This window comes from Polistes dominula, unplaced genomic scaffold (genome assembly GCF_049000335.1).
Source record: "Polistes dominula isolate Pdom_NZ unplaced genomic scaffold, Pdom_raw_medaka contig_82, whole genome shotgun sequence".
NCBI lineage: Eukaryota > Metazoa > Arthropoda > Insecta > Hymenoptera > Vespidae > Polistes > Polistes dominula.
In genome coordinates, this window is record NW_028301046.1 from 5,577,959 (window position 1) to 5,597,546 (window position 19,588).

Genomic DNA, 19,588 nt, shown 5'->3' on the forward strand with positions numbered 1-19,588 from the left:
TTCAATGTATTTAAGTATATTTCAATTATAATACAATCTTTATATAATGATAATCATTAATATACTCACATTTTAATTTATCTTTCATAACACATGTAACACACATCTTACTAAAATATTAATTCTAAAGAAACATATTTTCTTCATTGATGTAAAGGTATATAGAAGTTTAATGTTGGCGCGATGAAAAATAAATGATGAGTATCTTGAAATTTTAACTTAAAAGGGTCTAGTTATAACTATTACTTATTTAAATATGTTTAATTATTATAAATAAATTTTAAGGTTGTTTAAAAATATTGAAAACATAATTAGTGGCATCGACGATATTAAATCTAATTTTTACACGATTTTGACAAACAAAGTCTCATTTAAGAAATAAAGATTAGAGCGAGGAGAGACGGGCTTTTATAATTTTTTTAGAAACTTTATTTTCTATGAGGAAAAAAACATGTTTCAAATAATCCTTTTTTATTGGTAGAAATCAAATTTTTTTATAAACACCCTAATATATGAATCCTTAGATATTGCAATTTAAAGACAAAGTGATCTTTGTTACTTTCAAAATAAACAGCTCATATACAAAACTTAAATTAATTTTGTTTTTCTATTAAGTTTTGAAATTTCACAGCACAACATTGGTGTAATTTACAAACGGTGACAAGTGGTTCAAAGTGGTACAACACGCCGCGACCAAGTCTCATTGGTGTTAGAAAGTTAAATTACAGTTAGCTATATACCGAAAATAAATCTGATATCTAAAACAAAATTGCTAGGGACAATATTGGAGATTGGATGTGAGAAGAAGTATAATATTTACGTTCTATTTTTGTACATTCCACATTTGTTTGAATATTTAACATGTTCACGCCGGCGCGTACCACCAAAAATTTAGATCGTTCAGTAACTAGAAAAAGTTGCTATATAGTTTAAAATTAAAATAATGAAAATTTAACGTATTTTAATGGAAAACATTTATTTTATAATAACAATTATAATATATTTAATATCGTTTTATAAACATAACTTTAATTTAATTAATTAATCGGTCCGTCCGATATAGGGAAAAGCTGCCACCTATGCGCGAGAAAAATGAATTACAGCGCCGGCATGAACGTGTTAAATCTAATATGGCACTCGTTCTTTCGTTATTAAAGTTAACATTGACTTGATATTTTAGTTGGTTTCTTCTTTTTACGTCATTTTTTTGTTAAAATTGGGTAAGTATGGATAATCAAAAATATAAATTCTAAAACATAATTGATTTTAAAATGTAGTTTATTTTAACATGTAGTTTACTCTAAAACAGCGTTTTGAAACTATTTATAGAGTTGTAGAGATGATTAAATTGAGTAACATGTCTATTTGTGTTGGGGGTGACTTGCTATTAACGATAAATGGTTGATCAAAACTATTTTTTTAACATAAAGTTCAAATTTGACTGTTATTAATTATTTTTGTCGTAGATTAATGTTTTCTTCGCTTCATATTATGAAAACTTTCACTCTTATAAGGAAATGCAAAATACTTACTTTGATTTTCTATTTTTGATGCAATAGCTAAAAAACATTATTTAAAACTTTGGCTGTCACGTTGAATTCATATGTTTCGTTCAAGACGCCACGGTAGTATTTTTATTATTCAAGATTTTATAGAAATAAATCTTTTATTTTCAATGTTCCAATAAAAATTTGTAATTGTTTATTGGGGCATTTTTTATTTAAAATTATATTCTAATTAGCGATAATCTTGAAAAAGCACTAACTGTAAATTTTTATTCAACTTTTAAGATTGTAAATATTCAAGCGCGCCCGTCGGTCACCGATGAATACCATGGCGTCACAAGAGAAAACGTAATCGGTCATGTATCACTAACGTAGCAGTCACAGTGTTAACGGGTTAACGGATTGAAACAAGAGAAGGTTTTAAGTTACGCTTAAAATGTCTCGCTAAAATGTAAAATGTTGTTGAGATTTTAAGTAAGATTAATCCAATATTATATAAAATAGGAAAGATGATTTTTTTCGAAAAAAATCGATATCTGGATCAATTCTAATTGAATATCAAAATATCGAAAATAAATAGATCAATCTGTTTTTAAGTGGATTAATTAAAAAATATATTTAATATTTAAATTAAATTTAATAAACAAATAAATATATATATATATATTATATGTTAATCTATTTGTATCAATTGTTTAACGTATTATCCCAGCATAACCACCAACAGAGTAGTCAATGCCATCTGTTGAGATCATAGTGACTTTGATATTGATATGTTAGTATTGATCGAGAGTTGACATGTGTTGATATGTGCGATGTGTTCTATTTAAATTCCCTTTCATTACAAGATTATATTTATTATTAAAGAATAAAACATATCAGTCGAGTTTTAGATTACTTATATCGATTTTCCGATTAATCGATTACAGATCATCATCCCTAATATAAAATACCTTTACTGTTTAACTTAGTTTATATTAATTTATATTTATAATAAAGTGCAATATTTCAATTAAAACTTATTATTTTTTGCATTACATTTTTTTCTAGATTTGTTTCTTACGTTTTATTTCAATATTCAATATGGAAGCTGTTCATTCATTGATAACTAGGCGTATTGAAGATGAGGACAAGGTTTCAGAGGTTATGAAAGATTTCAATAAAAAGGACAATGATCAGGATCGCATAATAAAAATTCTCCAAGTGATGCATGAGTTCGATGTAACTCCTATTATTCCATCACTAACAAAAGATAATTCACTCTCGAACAAATTTCGAAATATGGGAGAAGAATTGTTTAATGAAGAACCTCTCAATATAAACTATTTTAAAGAAATATTAATTTTATATTCAAAGAGTATAGCTTATGCGGAACCTTTATCAACTGAACTTAGTCTGGCCTATGAATGCAGATCCAATCTTCTATTATTTATGTTTCAATATAAAGAGTGCATTAGTGATATTGACAGAGCATTATCCTTTAATAATTTACCCGAGTATCAAACCGTCAAATGTCATTTGCGAAGAATACAGTGTTTGCTCACGTTAGGAGAAAGTATAAATAATGATCTTATCAATGCGATTAATATGGCGAAACAGATGCCAGAGTGTCCTAGAAGACAGAAATGTCTGAGAATAGCACAAAATTTAGAAAGAATGGCACAAGGAATAGGCATTCCAAAAGTATCAGTTAATCAAAGGTACCCAGTAAAAATTCCAGTAGTTAAGTCTCCGAACGTAGAAGTTCCATCTGCATCAGATGCAGTTGCTATTGAATACAATAGCCAGTGGGGGAGACATATTGTTGCTACCCGCGATATTGAACCTGGTGAACTCATTGCAGTAGAGAAAAGTTATACTTATATTTTAAATCACACAAATTGTTATACTCATTGTTCAAATTGCACGGAAGGTTCTTTTACTCTTTTACCTTGCGATTATTGCTATTGTTCAATGTATTGTTCAGAAATATGCCGATCTGACCACTGGAAGAAATTTCATGAAATAGAATGTCCTGTATTTTCTATACTGTACGAGATTTCAAATGATGATAACGAAAAATTTAATTTTTTCTGTATAAGACTCGTATTACAAGCATTAAGAGAGTTTGGAAGTATACAAGCTTTAAAAAATCAACTTCTTCTTTTAAAGGAAAGTAACAAACAGCGTGGTAATTAGAATTTATAACTTATTTTTTCAACTATTAAATAATAGCTTTTTTTTCTTTTTTTACTTAAATTTTTAATTAACTATTTCTTTATAGATCCTAGAACACAAGGATTTGATTCCAATATGCAGTTTCTTAGTAATAAATATACAAGTATATATAGTCTTACAACAAATACTGATAAAAGATCATCTTTTGATATATTTAGAAGAGGTTTAAGTTCTTGTACTCTTCTATATTTATTGGTCAATTATTCTACGTTTTTTGGAGAAAAAAAACATGAAAATATCTGAAATAGCCGAATATGACGATGCTACGTTCATTGGTGGTCTCTTATTAACTCATCAACAAATAATACCTAGTAACGCTCATTCTGTAAGTATTTTCTTTTTTTGGTTTCTTCTTATTTTTTTGTTCATATTAAAATTAGAATTATATTTCAGTTAGAGGAAACATATCGTTATGATCCTAAACAACGAGGAATGGTAGCTATGGCATTTTACAGTCTGTTCAATCACAGTTGTTCGGCGAATGTATTAAGATATTCTGCAGGCACAAGCACAGTTATGCGTTCTATATTTCCTATAAAGAAAGGAGAACAGGTATTTATTTATTCTAGAGCTGTAAGTAATATCATTCTATGCTTTCTGTGAACAAAAATTCTACATAAAATTCATTCTTTACGTTTTTCTAGCTTTTTGATAATTATGGTTATCATTTTGGTGTAACGGTAAGAGCAAGAAGACGAGAGGGACTTCTAGGACAATATTATTTCTTCTGCGAATGCATAGCATGCAAAGATAATTGGCGTACAGATGCTGAACTACCTAATGTCAAAGTATTTATAATTTATGAATTCAGTTATATTATATAAATTATACAGGAGGATCTGTAACTAGTGATACAATCAGGCAGAGGGTGATTCTACACGAAAAACTAAGTAAATAATGTAGAATAAGATTTATTCATATAAAGCTTTGTTTTTAAGAAAATTAAATTTGAACATTTGTCAAATGAGCGTGGACTACTGCATTTTCAATTTTGTTTTTCACGTAGAATCATTTCATGTTCGCTTGTATTACTAGTTATTGGACATACTATTTACAATTTTTATTTTTCATATAAAATTTTTTTTTCTAGGAATTGATAAAACCACCGATTAAGAGATCGTTCATTTCAAAATCCTTAAAAATGCTCGATCATTACATCATTTTTTTAGGTAGTGCAACACCCAAAATTATTGAAGAGAGACAAGATATACTACAAGCTTTATTAAACATGTTAAAAACGTTATATAATAGTTCTTTATATCCTTCTTCGGAATTTATTAATATTGTGGAAACTATAAAATATGCTTGTAGCATGCTTGGTAACGTATATTATTTTCCTGAGATAAAAGAAGAAAATTGGGCCTAATTTACTAAATTATTATATTAAATTATTGTATGTGTATTTTCGTATTTTATTTTTTTATATTAACTCTTTCGCTACTACAGGCGACTATAGTCGTTCTCCATAAAATTCTATGTATTTTACATATGTAGAACGTTTACGATTATAGCACATCAAATATCCCACTCTGAACGTATAATTTTAGTGTTTAATTTTTTTTGGACCAAAAATCGTTTATATCTACAACAAAATACTTCAAAAATGAGTCTCGACTGCTGATGAAATCGGTTTTTCGCGCAACTTGCAGTTTTGATGCTGTACTTCACAGTGGCCTGTTCAGGTGGAGTACCGTCCCGGAAATCATGCCCGTAGCGAAAAGGTTAATTGACCATTCTGTGAAAGAGTTCTTATAATCAAAATTTTTTATTAGTATTATAGATAATACATGTATGTATTGAAAACTAATGTAATGCAATGTAATGGAATGTATTGAAAACTAATTCACATCGCTAACTATTTTATTATATGTTCGGAAAATATACATTACAAAAATATAATACTTGAATTATTCTATTTTCTGAGGTAGATAATTCAATAATGAAACATACTGCCAGTACTAATATAAATACAGATTATAAGATGCATTTGGACATTACATTGTAAAGTACTTGTAAGTATTTAAATAAGTATAATAAGGCTATGAATACTTGTAGAAAAGTAATTACTCGAATAATATATTATCCTTAAAAATTCTTAAAAATATATTAACAATTAATAATTGTTAAAGGATATTCAAATTATCTGTAAACGACTTGTATACATGTTACCGTGAAAGACTGAAATTGAAGAATGTCAAGATTCACATGGTCGCTTCGTATATGTCCGAAATATAAATGTTAAGAATAAACTCAAATATTCGGTCTTTCACTGACGTATTTGTTGTGTGTGATAAGCAACTATGTGAACTTTGTCATATTTTTTTTTTTTAATAATTATGTCATTAATATGTAAATAATGTCAAATTTTATATTTCTTCTGCCAAACTTAACGTAAAGTTACCGTTACAATGAAATGATTACGTTAACAATCCAATAGACATCATTAACAGAATTATAAGTCCTATCGAATGCTCCTTTACTGGGGCAGATGATGTATCTTTATTTTTAATTTTATTAACATATTCTGTATCCTGTATTTTGTCAGAATATAATTCGTGGATGTAATTAATTCTCCAATCAACACCAGTATATACAGGACTGTATTTTTTCAAATATTGACTAACTATATCTGCTATTGTAACACCTAAAACATGATAATGATTAATAAACAACGACATTTTGTGAATGTTTAAAATAAAAATCACTTAACCGTACCTATTGTAGTAAATTGAAGGTCTTTTAACATCTTATATCCATCTCCTCCGTTACGCATAAAATCACTCATCAGAACATTGTAAGTTGCAGTTTTATTGAGATCACTATAACTTGGAATATTACAAGCGGCACATCGTACTTTAACGGAAACCACTTTCGAATTAACTGGACGAGAAATATCATATAAAACCTGAAGGCCAGAAAATTGGAGGAATGCGCCAAATAAGTTATCAGAAGAATTTTGATGAAGATTATATACGCTCCATTCTAACATTGAAAGCACTTGTTCTCCTGTCATAGAAACTTTGAATATGGTATTGCCAAAGGGTAGAACGCCAAGTATATCACCCATTGTGATCTAAATTTTGTTTATATAGAGAAACGGGAGAGGTTCAGAAATATGTAAAATAAATCAAAATAATAGATTGAATGTAATCTGAAATATTTACTTTATCGTCTAAATCTCTAGTTATAGATGCTCTAATATTTCCACTATTTTGAACAGCAATAGCAGCGTCGGTCCATTTTCCTTTGACAAAATATTGTTGGGCATTCTGCAATTGCAATTGTAAATTCGTATCTTTGAAATAATAACGATAAAGGCAATATTTTTTTTGTTATGATCTTACGTAATCGACGATAGCATCTGTAATAAGATTTCCTAAATTGCATTCTTTCTTTCGGCAAATTTTACTATCACCGTTAAGCAATACACGAGTCCTTCCGATTTCCAACGAAGTTATATTATCGATTGCAGGTCTGAGTAGATCCAGTTCTTCGATAATATCCGGTGCCTGTTAGGAATCGTCTTTAAAAATAACATAAATATCGTATAATTATATAATTCATTGTTATCGTTTGAAAGCTTACCTGATCGATGCTATGATCCACGAGAATCGGATTACCCTCGATGTGAGTAATTTCACCATTTGAATCGAATGTAACGCTAAAGTTACCAAGATATTTGGTATAAGCGTATGCTTGAACAACATAGACTCTTCTACCATTGTCTTGTATAATTTCAGTAGGATAAAAACCTTCTGGGTGTTCTATATCAGGTTGTTTGCCACGATAAAGAAAAGTATTGGTATGTCCACCAATAACAAGATCGATGTCCTCAACTTCTTTGGCAATTTTTTTATCAACGTTGAACCCAGAATGACCCAAAGCAATGAGAATATTGACACCCTCTTTCTTCAATTTCTTAGCTTCCTCACGAATTGCTGGTACTTCGTCATTAATTATCACATTTTCGGTGCTCGATAAGATCGTTGTATCTGGCGTGAGATAACCGATCACACCGATTTTCGTACCGTTTATTAACAAGACCGTACTGTTTGCTAATTTCGTCGCTTTTAAGTTCGGCTCTTTCGATAGATCAAGATTTGTTGCAAGAACGGGAAACTTTGCATTCTCGATGAAGGGTATCAAACCGTTAACACCATCATCGAACTCGTGGTTTCCAAGACTCTGCGAAGCATGATAACATAGTTAAAGAAATTTTCTAGCTTTCGAGATAATTAACGGAATAAGCAGGAATTAATTCGACATTGATACTAACTATTGCATCTGGCGCGAGAATGTTGAGAAATTGAACAACGATTTTCCATTTGTAAATATTATACCAGACTGAACCTTGATAAGTATCACCAGCGTTCAAAAATAACGTTGGTATGGAAGAATTTCTAGCTTGGCGAACCAATGTTGCTATTCTGGCGAAACCACCGTAACAATTACCTGCTTTAACATCCTGTTTAGGACAAATTGGTACTGACATTTTTGAAGTTTCTTCGAATCTAAAAACGTTATAGATTTTTTGGTGAGTATACTGAACTAATTAAAGAAGCGTAAGCATTGTATGATTTTATTGTAAATTGACATTTATCGATTTATATATTATCTCACAAATTCCCACGATAATAATTAGAGTTAAAGATTAAATTGTTGCTTAATTGTTATATATGTATGTGTGTGATCCAAATTGATTGGAACGTTACGTTAATGTATATTAATTAAAATGTAATTTGTGCAATTTTTATTATTTTAATTTTTTATTAGAATGATTTTAAATTATACCTGGCGTGCATATCATTAGTGTGAACAATTTGGAAAGTAAGTTCTCCATTTTCGTTTTGCGAAGATACAGGATTTCCATAAACCAAGTCGTTCGTTACCGTAAATAGTATGAAAATCGTTGGAAAAGTCCGTAACAGTAATACGAGCATTGTTACGACTCATTAATATTGTATCTGATTAATATTTAAATATTTGCCTTGGAACGTAAATGCACGGTATTGATAAACGTTGTTGTTTCACGACTCGTTGAGATCTTCGTTATTGCAATTATTTTTTTTTTATCGATATGTTAATAAGTTTGTTGGTTGTCCTTAGTATATAAGACCTTCTCAGAACTTTATCTTTTAAGAGTTCATTATTATTCTGAAAGATAATAAACATTTCGATTTAATAATGTTTTATGAAATATGAAAAGCAATTTTTCTTTTATGATATAAAAATATACAAACGAAACGATGCCAAGCGTCACGGTCTATATATTATAATATTTGATAAATAATACCTATTATGTGTTATTCAAATAACAGAATTAATTCAATGCCAATAATTTATTTCTTTGACAGCGTTTATGAACTTTCGAGTTCCTAATGCCAATTAATAATAATAATATGTATATTTGTATTTGAATTATAAAAATATTAGGTATCATCAGCAGAAATGATTTCGTCATGATTTCGAAAAATGTGTCGTTAAACAAATTGAAAAATATTCATTAAAATTTATTTTAGATCAAACAGATAACATAGATTGTAACAGTGTTTCTCAATTAGTGATTCGTAGACAAATTGTAGAGGTCTGAAAAATGCAAATGTTTATAGATTTGTTTATATTTATTACATATTTGTTATTCAATGACTAATAAAATTAAATTTATCTTTAATTTACCGTTCCAACATTTTCTTTTGTATAATTAAGATGTCCTGTAATTTGTGATTATAAGTGAGCAGAGGATGAGTATACACGAAAAACTAATTGTAAGTCGAAAAAGAATCAATTACAGGACATCTAAAGTAAAATAAATTCGGTAAACGCTACACGATAATAATATTTTATTATAAAAACGTCCACTCTTTCTGTCATTTTTTTAGCTTAATTTATTTCATTTGATTTATAATAAAAAAAATAAAAAAATGTGTTGACCCGCGGAAATAGAGCTAAATAACAGCCAATAGAGCTAAATAACAGCCAATTGAGAAACACTAGGTTTTAATGATACGATATATGATATACGATATACATATATATATAATATATAATATAATAATAATATATATATATATATATATATATATATATATATATATATATATATATATATATATATATAATATATAATAACATATATAATACAAATATATAATAAATATATATGTTTTATATAATATACGTGTTAATTTAATAAATTTAACATCGATAATAGAGCAACTTATTAATTTTTATTTAGAAGAAGAAAAAAAGAGAAAGATAGAGAGAGAGAGAGAGAGAGAGAGAGAGAGATAATAAAATTTACCTTTAAAAATAGATATAAATCACCTAATTAAAATTTTAATTAATTCCAACTAATCTTTCACTTATATCATTTTTTCATAAACTTAAAATCAAATACTACGGTGTCACGTGCTAACACTCTCAGATAATTTCAAAATATACTCCTATTGATCGAAAAGAATAATCGACCTCTTTTGAGTGATATGTGGAATTTTAAAAAAGATTAATCGTAAGCATTAATTATAGTGACGAGAACAAGCACATGGTAGAAAAAAAAAGACAAAGAAGTTGAGACACGATCGAAGTTGCGACACATGTTATATATATATATATATATATATATATATATATATATGTATAAAGTGACGTTTAAGTGTAATTTTCGATTAGGTTTATTAAAATTTTCTTTAAACACAATAACGAGAAGAAGGAACACGCGCTTCTTAAAGATACGAACAGGAGTCAATAAAGACACGTAGTGATTTTGCCGAGGGACGAGCGTTGACTGAACATAATGGACGTTTGAAAAGATGGCGGAGGTGGTGGTTACAGCGTATTTTAATTTCGAAGTAGAATAGTCGTCATAAAAATAAAGAGAGGGGCATACTCCTTCGGTTGGTTCATAAACAGTCCTTTATATTTAAGGATTGGTAAACCGTTTAATGAAAAGAAGGATTTGGTTGAATAACTCTAATTCAAAACGTAACTCGCGACGTCATTTTTCATTCATATTAGTTAAAAGGCCGTATATCTTTTTTTACATCAACCAAAAATTTCTGCTATCTCGTTTTAGTTTATTTTTACTTATATTTTCTTGGATAACAAATGTTACATTGTCCGCGTTATTTTTATTTCCTTGTCATGCTTTGTCAAGCAACTAAAATATTATAATTCGTAATTTCGTAATCTGAACAAATTATTAAGTTTCCGCAATTGTCGAGGAAAATTATTTAGCCGGAAACATTTATTCATCCATTTATTTTTTTTCGATTTCTATGGAAAACGGTTTCTCCTCACTCAGTCGTTTTGCACAATTGTCGATGAAATTATACATTTCATATATGTAAGTAATGTTTGTTAAATTCAATCACAATTTTGAAATTTGGAAAATTTTTTCTTTATCTTTATATATTGTCGTCTTTGCTATATTGCCGTCATTGTTAATTTATCCGTCGCTTGATAACATGACTTAAAAGCTTAACAATCGTGTGCATATTGCGTTTAATTTAAACAAGAAAATAGCAGAATACAAAAATAAAAAGAAAATAAAAAAAAATATTTAACATTGATCGATAATCGAACATACATTCCTCGCGAACATACAAAATGCAAAGTATCGGACTACATTTATTTATTTATTTTCAATATTTACGAGTTATGATTTCGAATTATTTGTAAAATATCGCTCGAAGAATCTCATTAAAATTGATTTTTATTACCTTCGACCGATCGATAATAACTCGAAGTCGTCGTTCTCATGGCAATCTTGTTTTTCATTGTAACAAAAAAGGTAGGAAGAAAAAAACAAAAAGGAAAATTACAACAATAACAAAAAAAAAAAAAAACTCAGAAATCATATCCGGGTGGAGTTGTAAGAACGTAAAAAGAAAAATTGATTTATTTGTTTTCTCCCTATCGAACGAGATCGAAGAGTTTGATGTTTTCATTTTTGGTCGAAGCATACAACAGTAGTAGTATATCCACTTGAATTTCTTTCATCCTCATCATCATCATCATCATCATCTTATTTTTCGTTCGGTAATTTCACTCGAAATCGATCATAAGTTATTTCTTAGGTTCGAGCATGTATCTTCGCGGTTTTTTTTAAATGAGACCAGTGAATCTTGATTCCTTCGATCGTAAACGATTAGCCATGGAAAAAACGTGTTGGGTTATACTTATATAGGTACGATCTTTTAAAATTACTTCTTCGATGGACTTTGTATCTACTGTAAGATAAGAATTTGAAGTGATTTTCAAATTGATCATGACGCAATAGCTCTCAAGGTTGTATTTTTAATGAATAAAAACGAATATATACTCTAGAAGCGATAATATTTACTATGTTTTTGTTATATTATATTTTATTTTATTCATTTTTTTGTCTTTTTTTATAGTGCAGATAATGAAATTTTGCGAAAGTTAAAAAAAAAAGACAGGAAAGTGAAGATATCGTAATGCATTCGTTCGCGTAATTTTGTCTTATCCTTTTTCTTTTTAAATATTAAGTTGACATTATCATTGGTGATGTAATCAGACCTTCGGTCGTAAAACTCTTTAGTGTCTTTTAGAATATATCTTGTAAGTATCATAGTCACGGTCTTACGAAGCGTGCCATGGCCAAAATTCTAATATAGAATTATTCTTTTGTCAATGTGCCAATAAAGAAGCTCTCTTTCCTGTTGCTTTACTCTCCTCGGCTTGGAATTTTTTAAACAGAAACACTTCGAAACACTTGAGTAATTAATACTATTTTTTTTTTTAATCATATTCATTAATTTGATCGATCGTATAATAAATAATTTGAATGAATTCTATCATTCGATTTTCTTATTTCGTAGTTCCAGGTGTTTTTAATATTTTTTTAGATCTTCGTATTCACGTTGGTACAACAATGCTAATGCACAATTTACTCGTTGACACTAACACGATTATATAACCAAGTGTTTTACAATACACTGATAAGAAATGAAAAAGAATTGATGAAAGATAATAAAGATATAATGTGAAAAGCAATGTGAATGATCTCTTTCTGGTTATAGGTTCTAAGTTTACTAATTTCTCGTATGTTCATGATAATTTTTCTCAAACAGGTTTAAATGAATGCGGACAGGTCACATGTTTGCTTATAATTTCTTAACTGAACACGCAATATATCGTTATTTTTTATTTCCCTATTTTACGTATATTATTTATAAACGATAAGAATTAGCATAATTTAATGATTCGAAAATATTTTATGGTATTTTAAATCAATGTGGTTTACCTGCATAAATCCGGACTCCTTGATTCTAGTAAAAACTCGATCTGCCCCGTATAATTCAACGTTTCTGAGTTGATTTATAGTTTCGATATCTAGTTTTACTATTATATTGAAAGGTAAACGTGAGAGATATACAACAACCAATGATATTCGTTCTAGGAAAAAAATCTATGTTTTTAATTTGCTTGATAAAATCTTTCAACATCCGCTTTATCGTAACTTTGAGTATGGAAAGTTTATTAAGTAATTATTGTACAATGATTTTGTTAATGCTCAATTGTACAAGTGAATTGCTACACTCATGCTAAAAATATGTTATAATCGATGAGAGTCCTTGTCAAACGATGCAAAAAATTTTTTTATTTTTGTTAATGAAATTCCCTTCTATAGTTGTTGAATATTGTATTGATCATTAACAAATTGTCAAACAATTGATAAGAAAAATTTGACAAAAAAAAGTGGAGAAAGATAATTCGTCGTTATCGAATCTAATGACATGTGTGTTTTCGAGATAATTATCATGACAGTGTGTAGATAATTATGAGACGCCTTCAATAATGAATATTTGTGATAATAGATGTGCTTGCTTTTTCATGGAAGGCATTAAGATATATCATTGTTGGTGAAGGTAGCAGTTCTCAACGAACATTCGGTGCTGACAGGTGATTTACGATTGGTATGCTCTTTACGGAAGTTAGAAGAGTGCGTGTAAGTTTCAATTTTTCTCTATCAAGGTTACTAAATTTTCTCCTCGATTCATTCCTTTCTGTCTTCTTACAAATTTCAAAGGAGTGATTGTTTTTTTTTCTCACTTTGTATTCGTCGTATCGAAATGTCATAAATCGAAATTTGAAACTCGTAAGTTTCTTATGAAGGGAACAATTACATTTACTAATTAGAATCGTATTTCTTAAGTATGCCAGCAAACGTTCTCGGTTGCGCTATAAATATGCGCTATAAATTATGAAAATGACAATACAATTGATCGAATAATTTTATTCATGCTGAAACTAATAATTATCGGAGAAATGAGAATGTAGTTTTACGCGAAAAATAATAATAACAAAAATATATATAAATTATTATACTTTACCAATAATGATAATATCGTCCTTTTTCCTTTTATCATCTTCAAACATTTTGTTGTGTATACGTTTCTTACGATCACGTTTACATTAGTCACTGCGAACATTTCCTTTAAACTATTCGATCGTTGGTGTCACGTTTGTTATTTTTTTACAGGCGTATATAACTTATAAATATATTGGAAATATATTTTTAAAACGAACGAACGTTTTATTATCGTTAAACTAATTCAAGTTATTCAATTTCAAGTATCAGGTAAATAAAATGAATTATATTGATTGGCAATTTCAATTAATATTTACGTTACTCTTACTAGTTAATATCAATTTGTTCAACAGTCGTACAGTTGTCGAACACAACATGTATACTTTGTTGTTAATAGGCATACTGTTACAAACATGTTTGGCTTTTACCGGTCGTGGATTGGTCTATCCTGGACAGACCGATTTTTTTGAATTATCTATCATACATTTGAATGATTTTCATGCGAGGTAAGAAATCTAATGATTATATACAATTATTTATCTAATTAATTACGAAACACTGTTGTGTTTGTTTCGTATCATACGTTTCAAGTAAATAAAAATATCTTTGTTACCGTCGTCTCTATATTTTATTTATATATTTACGGTTTACATAATCACAATTGAAAGTGAATATAGAAATTCTTAATTTATTGTGATAGACATAATATTACGAATTATGTAACATACGTAAGTCTTGTTTATAACATACGATTTTTATTACAATATAAAACAAGAATTAATTTAAATATAAAAAAAGAATAATTAAAAAAAACCGAAAATCATTTTGTAAGATTTCAACAAACCAATCCAGACTCCAGTATTTGCCATCGAGGACAGGAAAATGATTGCGTTGGTGGAATTGCTAGAGTGTATACTGCTGTTAATCAATTGAAGAAAGAACGACCAAATGCTATTTTTCTAAATGCTGGTGATCATTACCAAGGTACTTTGTGGTACAATGTTCATCGATGGAATGTGACGGCTACATTTATGAATATGTTACCTCACGACGCTTTGGTAAATTATAATTAATGAATAATTATTGAAATAATATTTTAATCTAATTATAATTTAAGTATCTTCGATCTGTAGACGCTTGGGAATCATGATTTTGATGATAAAATAGCTGGCGTAGTACCTTTTCTTAAGGCTATGAAAGCACCTGTTATTGTAACCAATATCGATGACAGCGAAGAACCTTCTATTCAAGTATGTGTCATAATTATCTTTTTACTTTTTCTTTTTCTTTTTCTTTTTCTTTTGGTATATCCTTCAAATAATTTTTTCTCACACATGGATTGAAAGTTCGTTTTTGCTCCCTGTTTTCAGGGGCGAAAGTGCCACATTCCTGCCCGCTTGAACCTGTTTTCAGGGGGCGAAAGTGCAACATTCCCTCCCGCTTGAATATTGTAATAAGTTAGTGCGCATGCTTCAATTTTTTAGCGTATGCAAACTAGTTTCTTAACTTTAGGAATGTTTTAATAAATTACTGCGCATGCTTCAATTATTAATAATAATAATAATAATTTATAAACTCCCAATTTAATTAATTAAATTTTATTTAAAAAAATATTTTTTAAACTTAAATAATAATTTATATTTTTAATAGAATATAATTTTATTTTTTATTTATTTTATCGTAATTATGTAATTTAATTTAATTTATTATTATATTAGATTGATAAATGTAATTAATAAACTAAATAAGTCGTTGGTAAGGTTACGCCATACTTAACAAAGCTTGGCGCATGTTCATAAAAGTTGAAGCATGCGTAATATTTCTTTAAAAATTTTGCAGGGAGGAAATATTAAAAAACAATATTATTAAAATAGGGAACCACCGATATGTTTCTTTTTCTAAATTAACAAATTAAATCGTGATATCGAATAATTTAAAAAAATATCACCTGTCTCATAAATTTTATATTTTATTTATTTTTATATTAAAATTTTTTTTTAAGCTTTTTTATATTTTATTTTATTTTTATATTTAAATTTTTTTTAAGTGGGGGGCTGTTCCCCCGGATCCCCCCTGATTTTTTTTCTGGGGCTTTGCCCCCAGCCCCAGACCCTACCAGGGGTTTCACCCCTGGACCCCTTGTTTGTTTTTAAATTTATATAATCTTCGCAAAATTTATTAATTGACAAATAATAAAAAAGTATATTACATACCTAGGGCAGTATAGTATGAAAGCGGCAACTTCGTTTTGCACAGCTGCAGCGGGAGAAAGTTGACGCTTTCCGCCCGGGTAGAAAAATATGTGAACTATAATTCCTTTTAACCTAACAGCAACATATTAATAGTATTTAATTATTTAATTACAACCGAACTTTCGATACCGGTGTGAGAAAAAAATGTATACTCACCACGGGAGAAAAGTATGACATCCCGACCCGCGGAATACCATACTTTTCTCCCTAGATGAGTAATATACTATTTTTTTGTTTTCAGGGTCTTTATAAAAATAGTACGATTATCGAAAGAGGAGGTAAAAAGATCGGAATAATCGGTGTCATTTTATCAACTACGAACGTTGGTATATTCTTCATTATATTATTCAATTAATAATAATAAAAAAAAACAAATGTTTAAATATTAAAACGATAAATATATATTTATTATTAGACCATATCGAGGACAGAAAAATTGAGATTTTTGGACGAAGTAGACTCTGTTAATGAGGAAGCCCAGAAACTTAAGAATCAAGGAGTGGATATTATTATTGCTTTGACTCATTGTGGTTTAAACATAGATAGAATAATGGCTGCTAATTGTCCTCTTCTCGACGTTATTGTTGGAGGACATTCGCATACTTTTTTATACTCTGGTTTGTGCAAAAAAAAAGAAAGGATTTTGATTAAATATATTAATGAAGTTTACGTTGTCAGTCTTACATTAACGTAAAAATACATTATAAAATTAGGGAAGCCACCATTCATTGATTTACCTGAGGATGATTATCCTGTGATAGTGAAGCAAGAAAATACTAATAGAACGGTGCTTATCGTACAAGCAGGTGCTTTTACAAAGTATGTATAATTTGTGTATATCTTTTTATTGTACAATTTCATCCATCGAGCTACTATTTTATCACAGGTGTCATATTACAAAGTTAATTTACGATAGTGTTACATTAATCTTAGTAAAGTCGAACTAATTAAAATAATGATTTAGTTATCTTTCGTATTATTAAAATGAAATATAAATTATTTGATTAGTTAGAAATATAAATTATTTTCTTGTATTTAGATATCTCGGCAATTTGACAGTGTGGTTTGACGAGCAAGGAGAAGTTGCAGACTGGGAAGGAAATCCAATTCTTTTGGATTATACTATCGAAGAAGGTAAGTTTGAGGAAAAAAGATATGGAAGTTTAATAAATAAAAATCAATCATTTTTTGAACAGATCCAGATATCTTAAAAGCATTGGTACCTTGGCAAAAGGATGTCGATGCAATGGCATGGAAACAAGTTGGCAAAACTAAAGTTTTCCTTGATTCTAAATGTAAAGGGAAGCAGTGTAACTTGGGTAACTTTATAACAGACGCTATGGTCGATGCGGTAAAAAGTTTTTGATATTCTTATAAAAAAAAACAACCAAATCTTTTTCTTTTTACTTTTTCTCTCAATTTCAGTTTGTAGATATGGCAGAGAATAAAACTTATTGGACTTATGCTGCAATATCGTGCACAAATACAGGCGGAATTCGTGCTTCTATCACAGATTATACTGTAGATATTACTTACGGTGATTTAATGATGGTTCAACCTTTTGAAAATACCTGGGATACTGTCGAGATAACTGGCAGCTCTATCAAATATGTAATATTTTTTATTTATTTATGTATTATCAATAAGATAAGGTATTAAGGTTTGAACGTTATCAAGATAATTTTTATTGAGAAATAAGTAGTTTATTTACCGTTAAATTTAAGTGTAATTTTATCAATGTTTGCTTGTTGTATACAAAAGATTTTATTATTTGTTAACAATGTATACATAGGTTACAATATGTTTTTCAGTTGTTGGAAAATGAAAGAATTATGTTGTGGTCCGGACTCAAAGTAATTTATAATATGACAAAAAACGCACCCAATAGATTGGTCGATGTTAAAATTAGGTAATCTTGTATCTAATTAACATTAATATTCAAATATTATTTCTCATATTAACACGTTGACTTTCAAGGTAATTTTACATGTTTTTCAAAAGACACGATTTAAAGATAATATACAAAACAATATAGTAACGCCGGTCACGGATGACCCCAATGATCTCATTGAAAGTAGAAAATGCAGGTTACAGGTGATCCACGTGATAGTCAACGTGTTAATTGTATATTGCAAATTTGTACGAAAACTTTGAATATTATTTTTGTCTAGATGCCGTGCTTGCGAAGTACCAAGATATGAGGATCTTGCTGACGACGAATGGTACAGAATCGTAGTTCCATCTTTTCTTTATAATGGCGGAGATAATATTAAAATTTTTAAGGAAATGGGTAGAAACCATAAGGTTGGTTCATATGACATTGATCTTTTTGAAAAATACGTACAAAAGATGAGTCCCATTATAGCCGAAACAGATAATCGTGTTAATTTTCTTTACGTGCACGATGAACATGATGTATATATATCGTGAAAGATTAGATTTTATAAATTCTGTAAATAAAAATCATCTCAAACGAATGAAAAAGAAAATGTTTAAAAAAAAAACTTTCTCGAGATGAATTTCGTAAGAGATTCTCTCTCTCTCTCTCTCTCTCTCCTCTCTTTCGTTTTCTTTTACGGAGAGAAGCCAAGAATCGTGCGGGACATCCTTAAAGAAAGCAGGAAATGCTGGTCGCTTATCTCGCGGTATCTCGAGATCGCGGCAGGTGAAGCATTTAAATAATATATCGAACAGGTGAAATAGCAGCTGTTCGTCCGCATCTCCTTGGCCCTCCTCGCGCGCAGGACGCGTGAATCTCTTTGTGGTGCCGCGGAAACGTTCCTTGATACTTCTTCTTTTTCTATTTTCATTCTTTTTTTTTAAATTTATTTATATATTTATTTTAATTTTAATTTCTATTTTTTCTCATTCCACATCTTTTTCTTTTTCTTGTATTATATGTCCATAGAAGTAAAAACGCGCCAACAATGCGTACGCGTAAATTCTTTCGACGAAAGCCTCGTTCCTCGAAATGCGACACGAATTATAAATAGTATAGTGATCCTCGTTTCCATTACCTTTCTCTTTCTCTTGATAAATGTTTTTTTTTCTCGACCAACGAGATGTTTCTTTCTCTTTCTCTCACTCTTTCATATCTTTGACTATATTTATAACATATGAACAATTAATCAATACTTATATTTATATTTATGTAAAATATATATATTTATAAATTATGTTAAATTGATAAATAAAATAAATTTAGTATTTTTACGTGTATAGAAACTTTAAACTGTTTTTAACCATCTTATATGTATCTGACCAATTATTTCAATCCTTTA

General features: G+C 28.9%; 3 protein-coding genes across 5 annotated transcripts; 2 read left to right on the forward strand and 1 right to left on the reverse strand.

Annotated features, from left to right (window-relative positions):
- Positions 1 to 894: 894 nt before the first annotated feature.
- On the forward strand, positions 895 to 5,621 carry LOC107074629 (protein-lysine N-methyltransferase SMYD4). The gene is given in 6 exon segments (XM_089175274.1): positions 895 to 3,675; positions 3,769 to 3,955; positions 3,957 to 4,047; positions 4,116 to 4,274; positions 4,367 to 4,510; positions 4,813 to 5,621. Coding segments are annotated over 6 exon segments (1,944 nt in total). The 5' UTR covers positions 895 to 2,588; the 3' UTR covers positions 5,089 to 5,621.
- Positions 5,565 to 14,211, reverse strand: LOC107074630 (protein 5NUC). Of its 3 annotated transcripts, none has more exons than XM_015336246.2 (8): positions 14,078 to 14,211; positions 8,514 to 8,876; positions 7,999 to 8,233; positions 7,308 to 7,907; positions 7,067 to 7,231; positions 6,887 to 6,991; positions 6,438 to 6,795; positions 5,565 to 6,366 (listed from the first exon to the last, which is right to left on the reverse strand). In XM_015336246.2, exons 2-8 carry the CDS (start codon positions 8,660 to 8,662, stop codon positions 6,140 to 6,142), a joined length of 1,839 nt encoding a protein of 612 aa, XP_015191732.2. In that variant the 5' UTR covers positions 8,663 to 8,876; positions 14,078 to 14,211; the 3' UTR covers positions 5,565 to 6,139. The 3 variants fall into 3 exon arrangements, with proteins under 3 accessions (XP_015191732.2, XP_015191731.2, XP_015191730.2); XM_015336245.2 differs by lacking the exon at positions 14,078 to 14,211 and adding an exon at positions 12,988 to 13,122; XM_015336244.2 differs by lacking the exon at positions 14,078 to 14,211 and adding an exon at positions 10,024 to 10,508.
- LOC107074632 (apyrase) lies at positions 13,563 to 19,520 on the forward strand. Its single transcript, XM_015336247.2, has 13 exons — positions 13,563 to 13,692; positions 14,227 to 14,325; positions 14,409 to 14,561; positions 14,888 to 15,113; positions 15,189 to 15,305; positions 16,549 to 16,629; positions 16,723 to 16,924; positions 17,021 to 17,126; positions 17,347 to 17,441; positions 17,504 to 17,658; positions 17,733 to 17,918; positions 18,119 to 18,216; positions 18,479 to 19,520. Exons 3-13 carry the CDS (start codon positions 14,431 to 14,433, stop codon positions 18,735 to 18,737), a joined length of 1,656 nt encoding a protein of 551 aa, XP_015191733.1. The 5' UTR covers positions 13,563 to 13,692; positions 14,227 to 14,325; positions 14,409 to 14,430; the 3' UTR covers positions 18,738 to 19,520.
- The last annotated feature ends 68 nt before the right edge of the window (positions 19,521 to 19,588 follow it).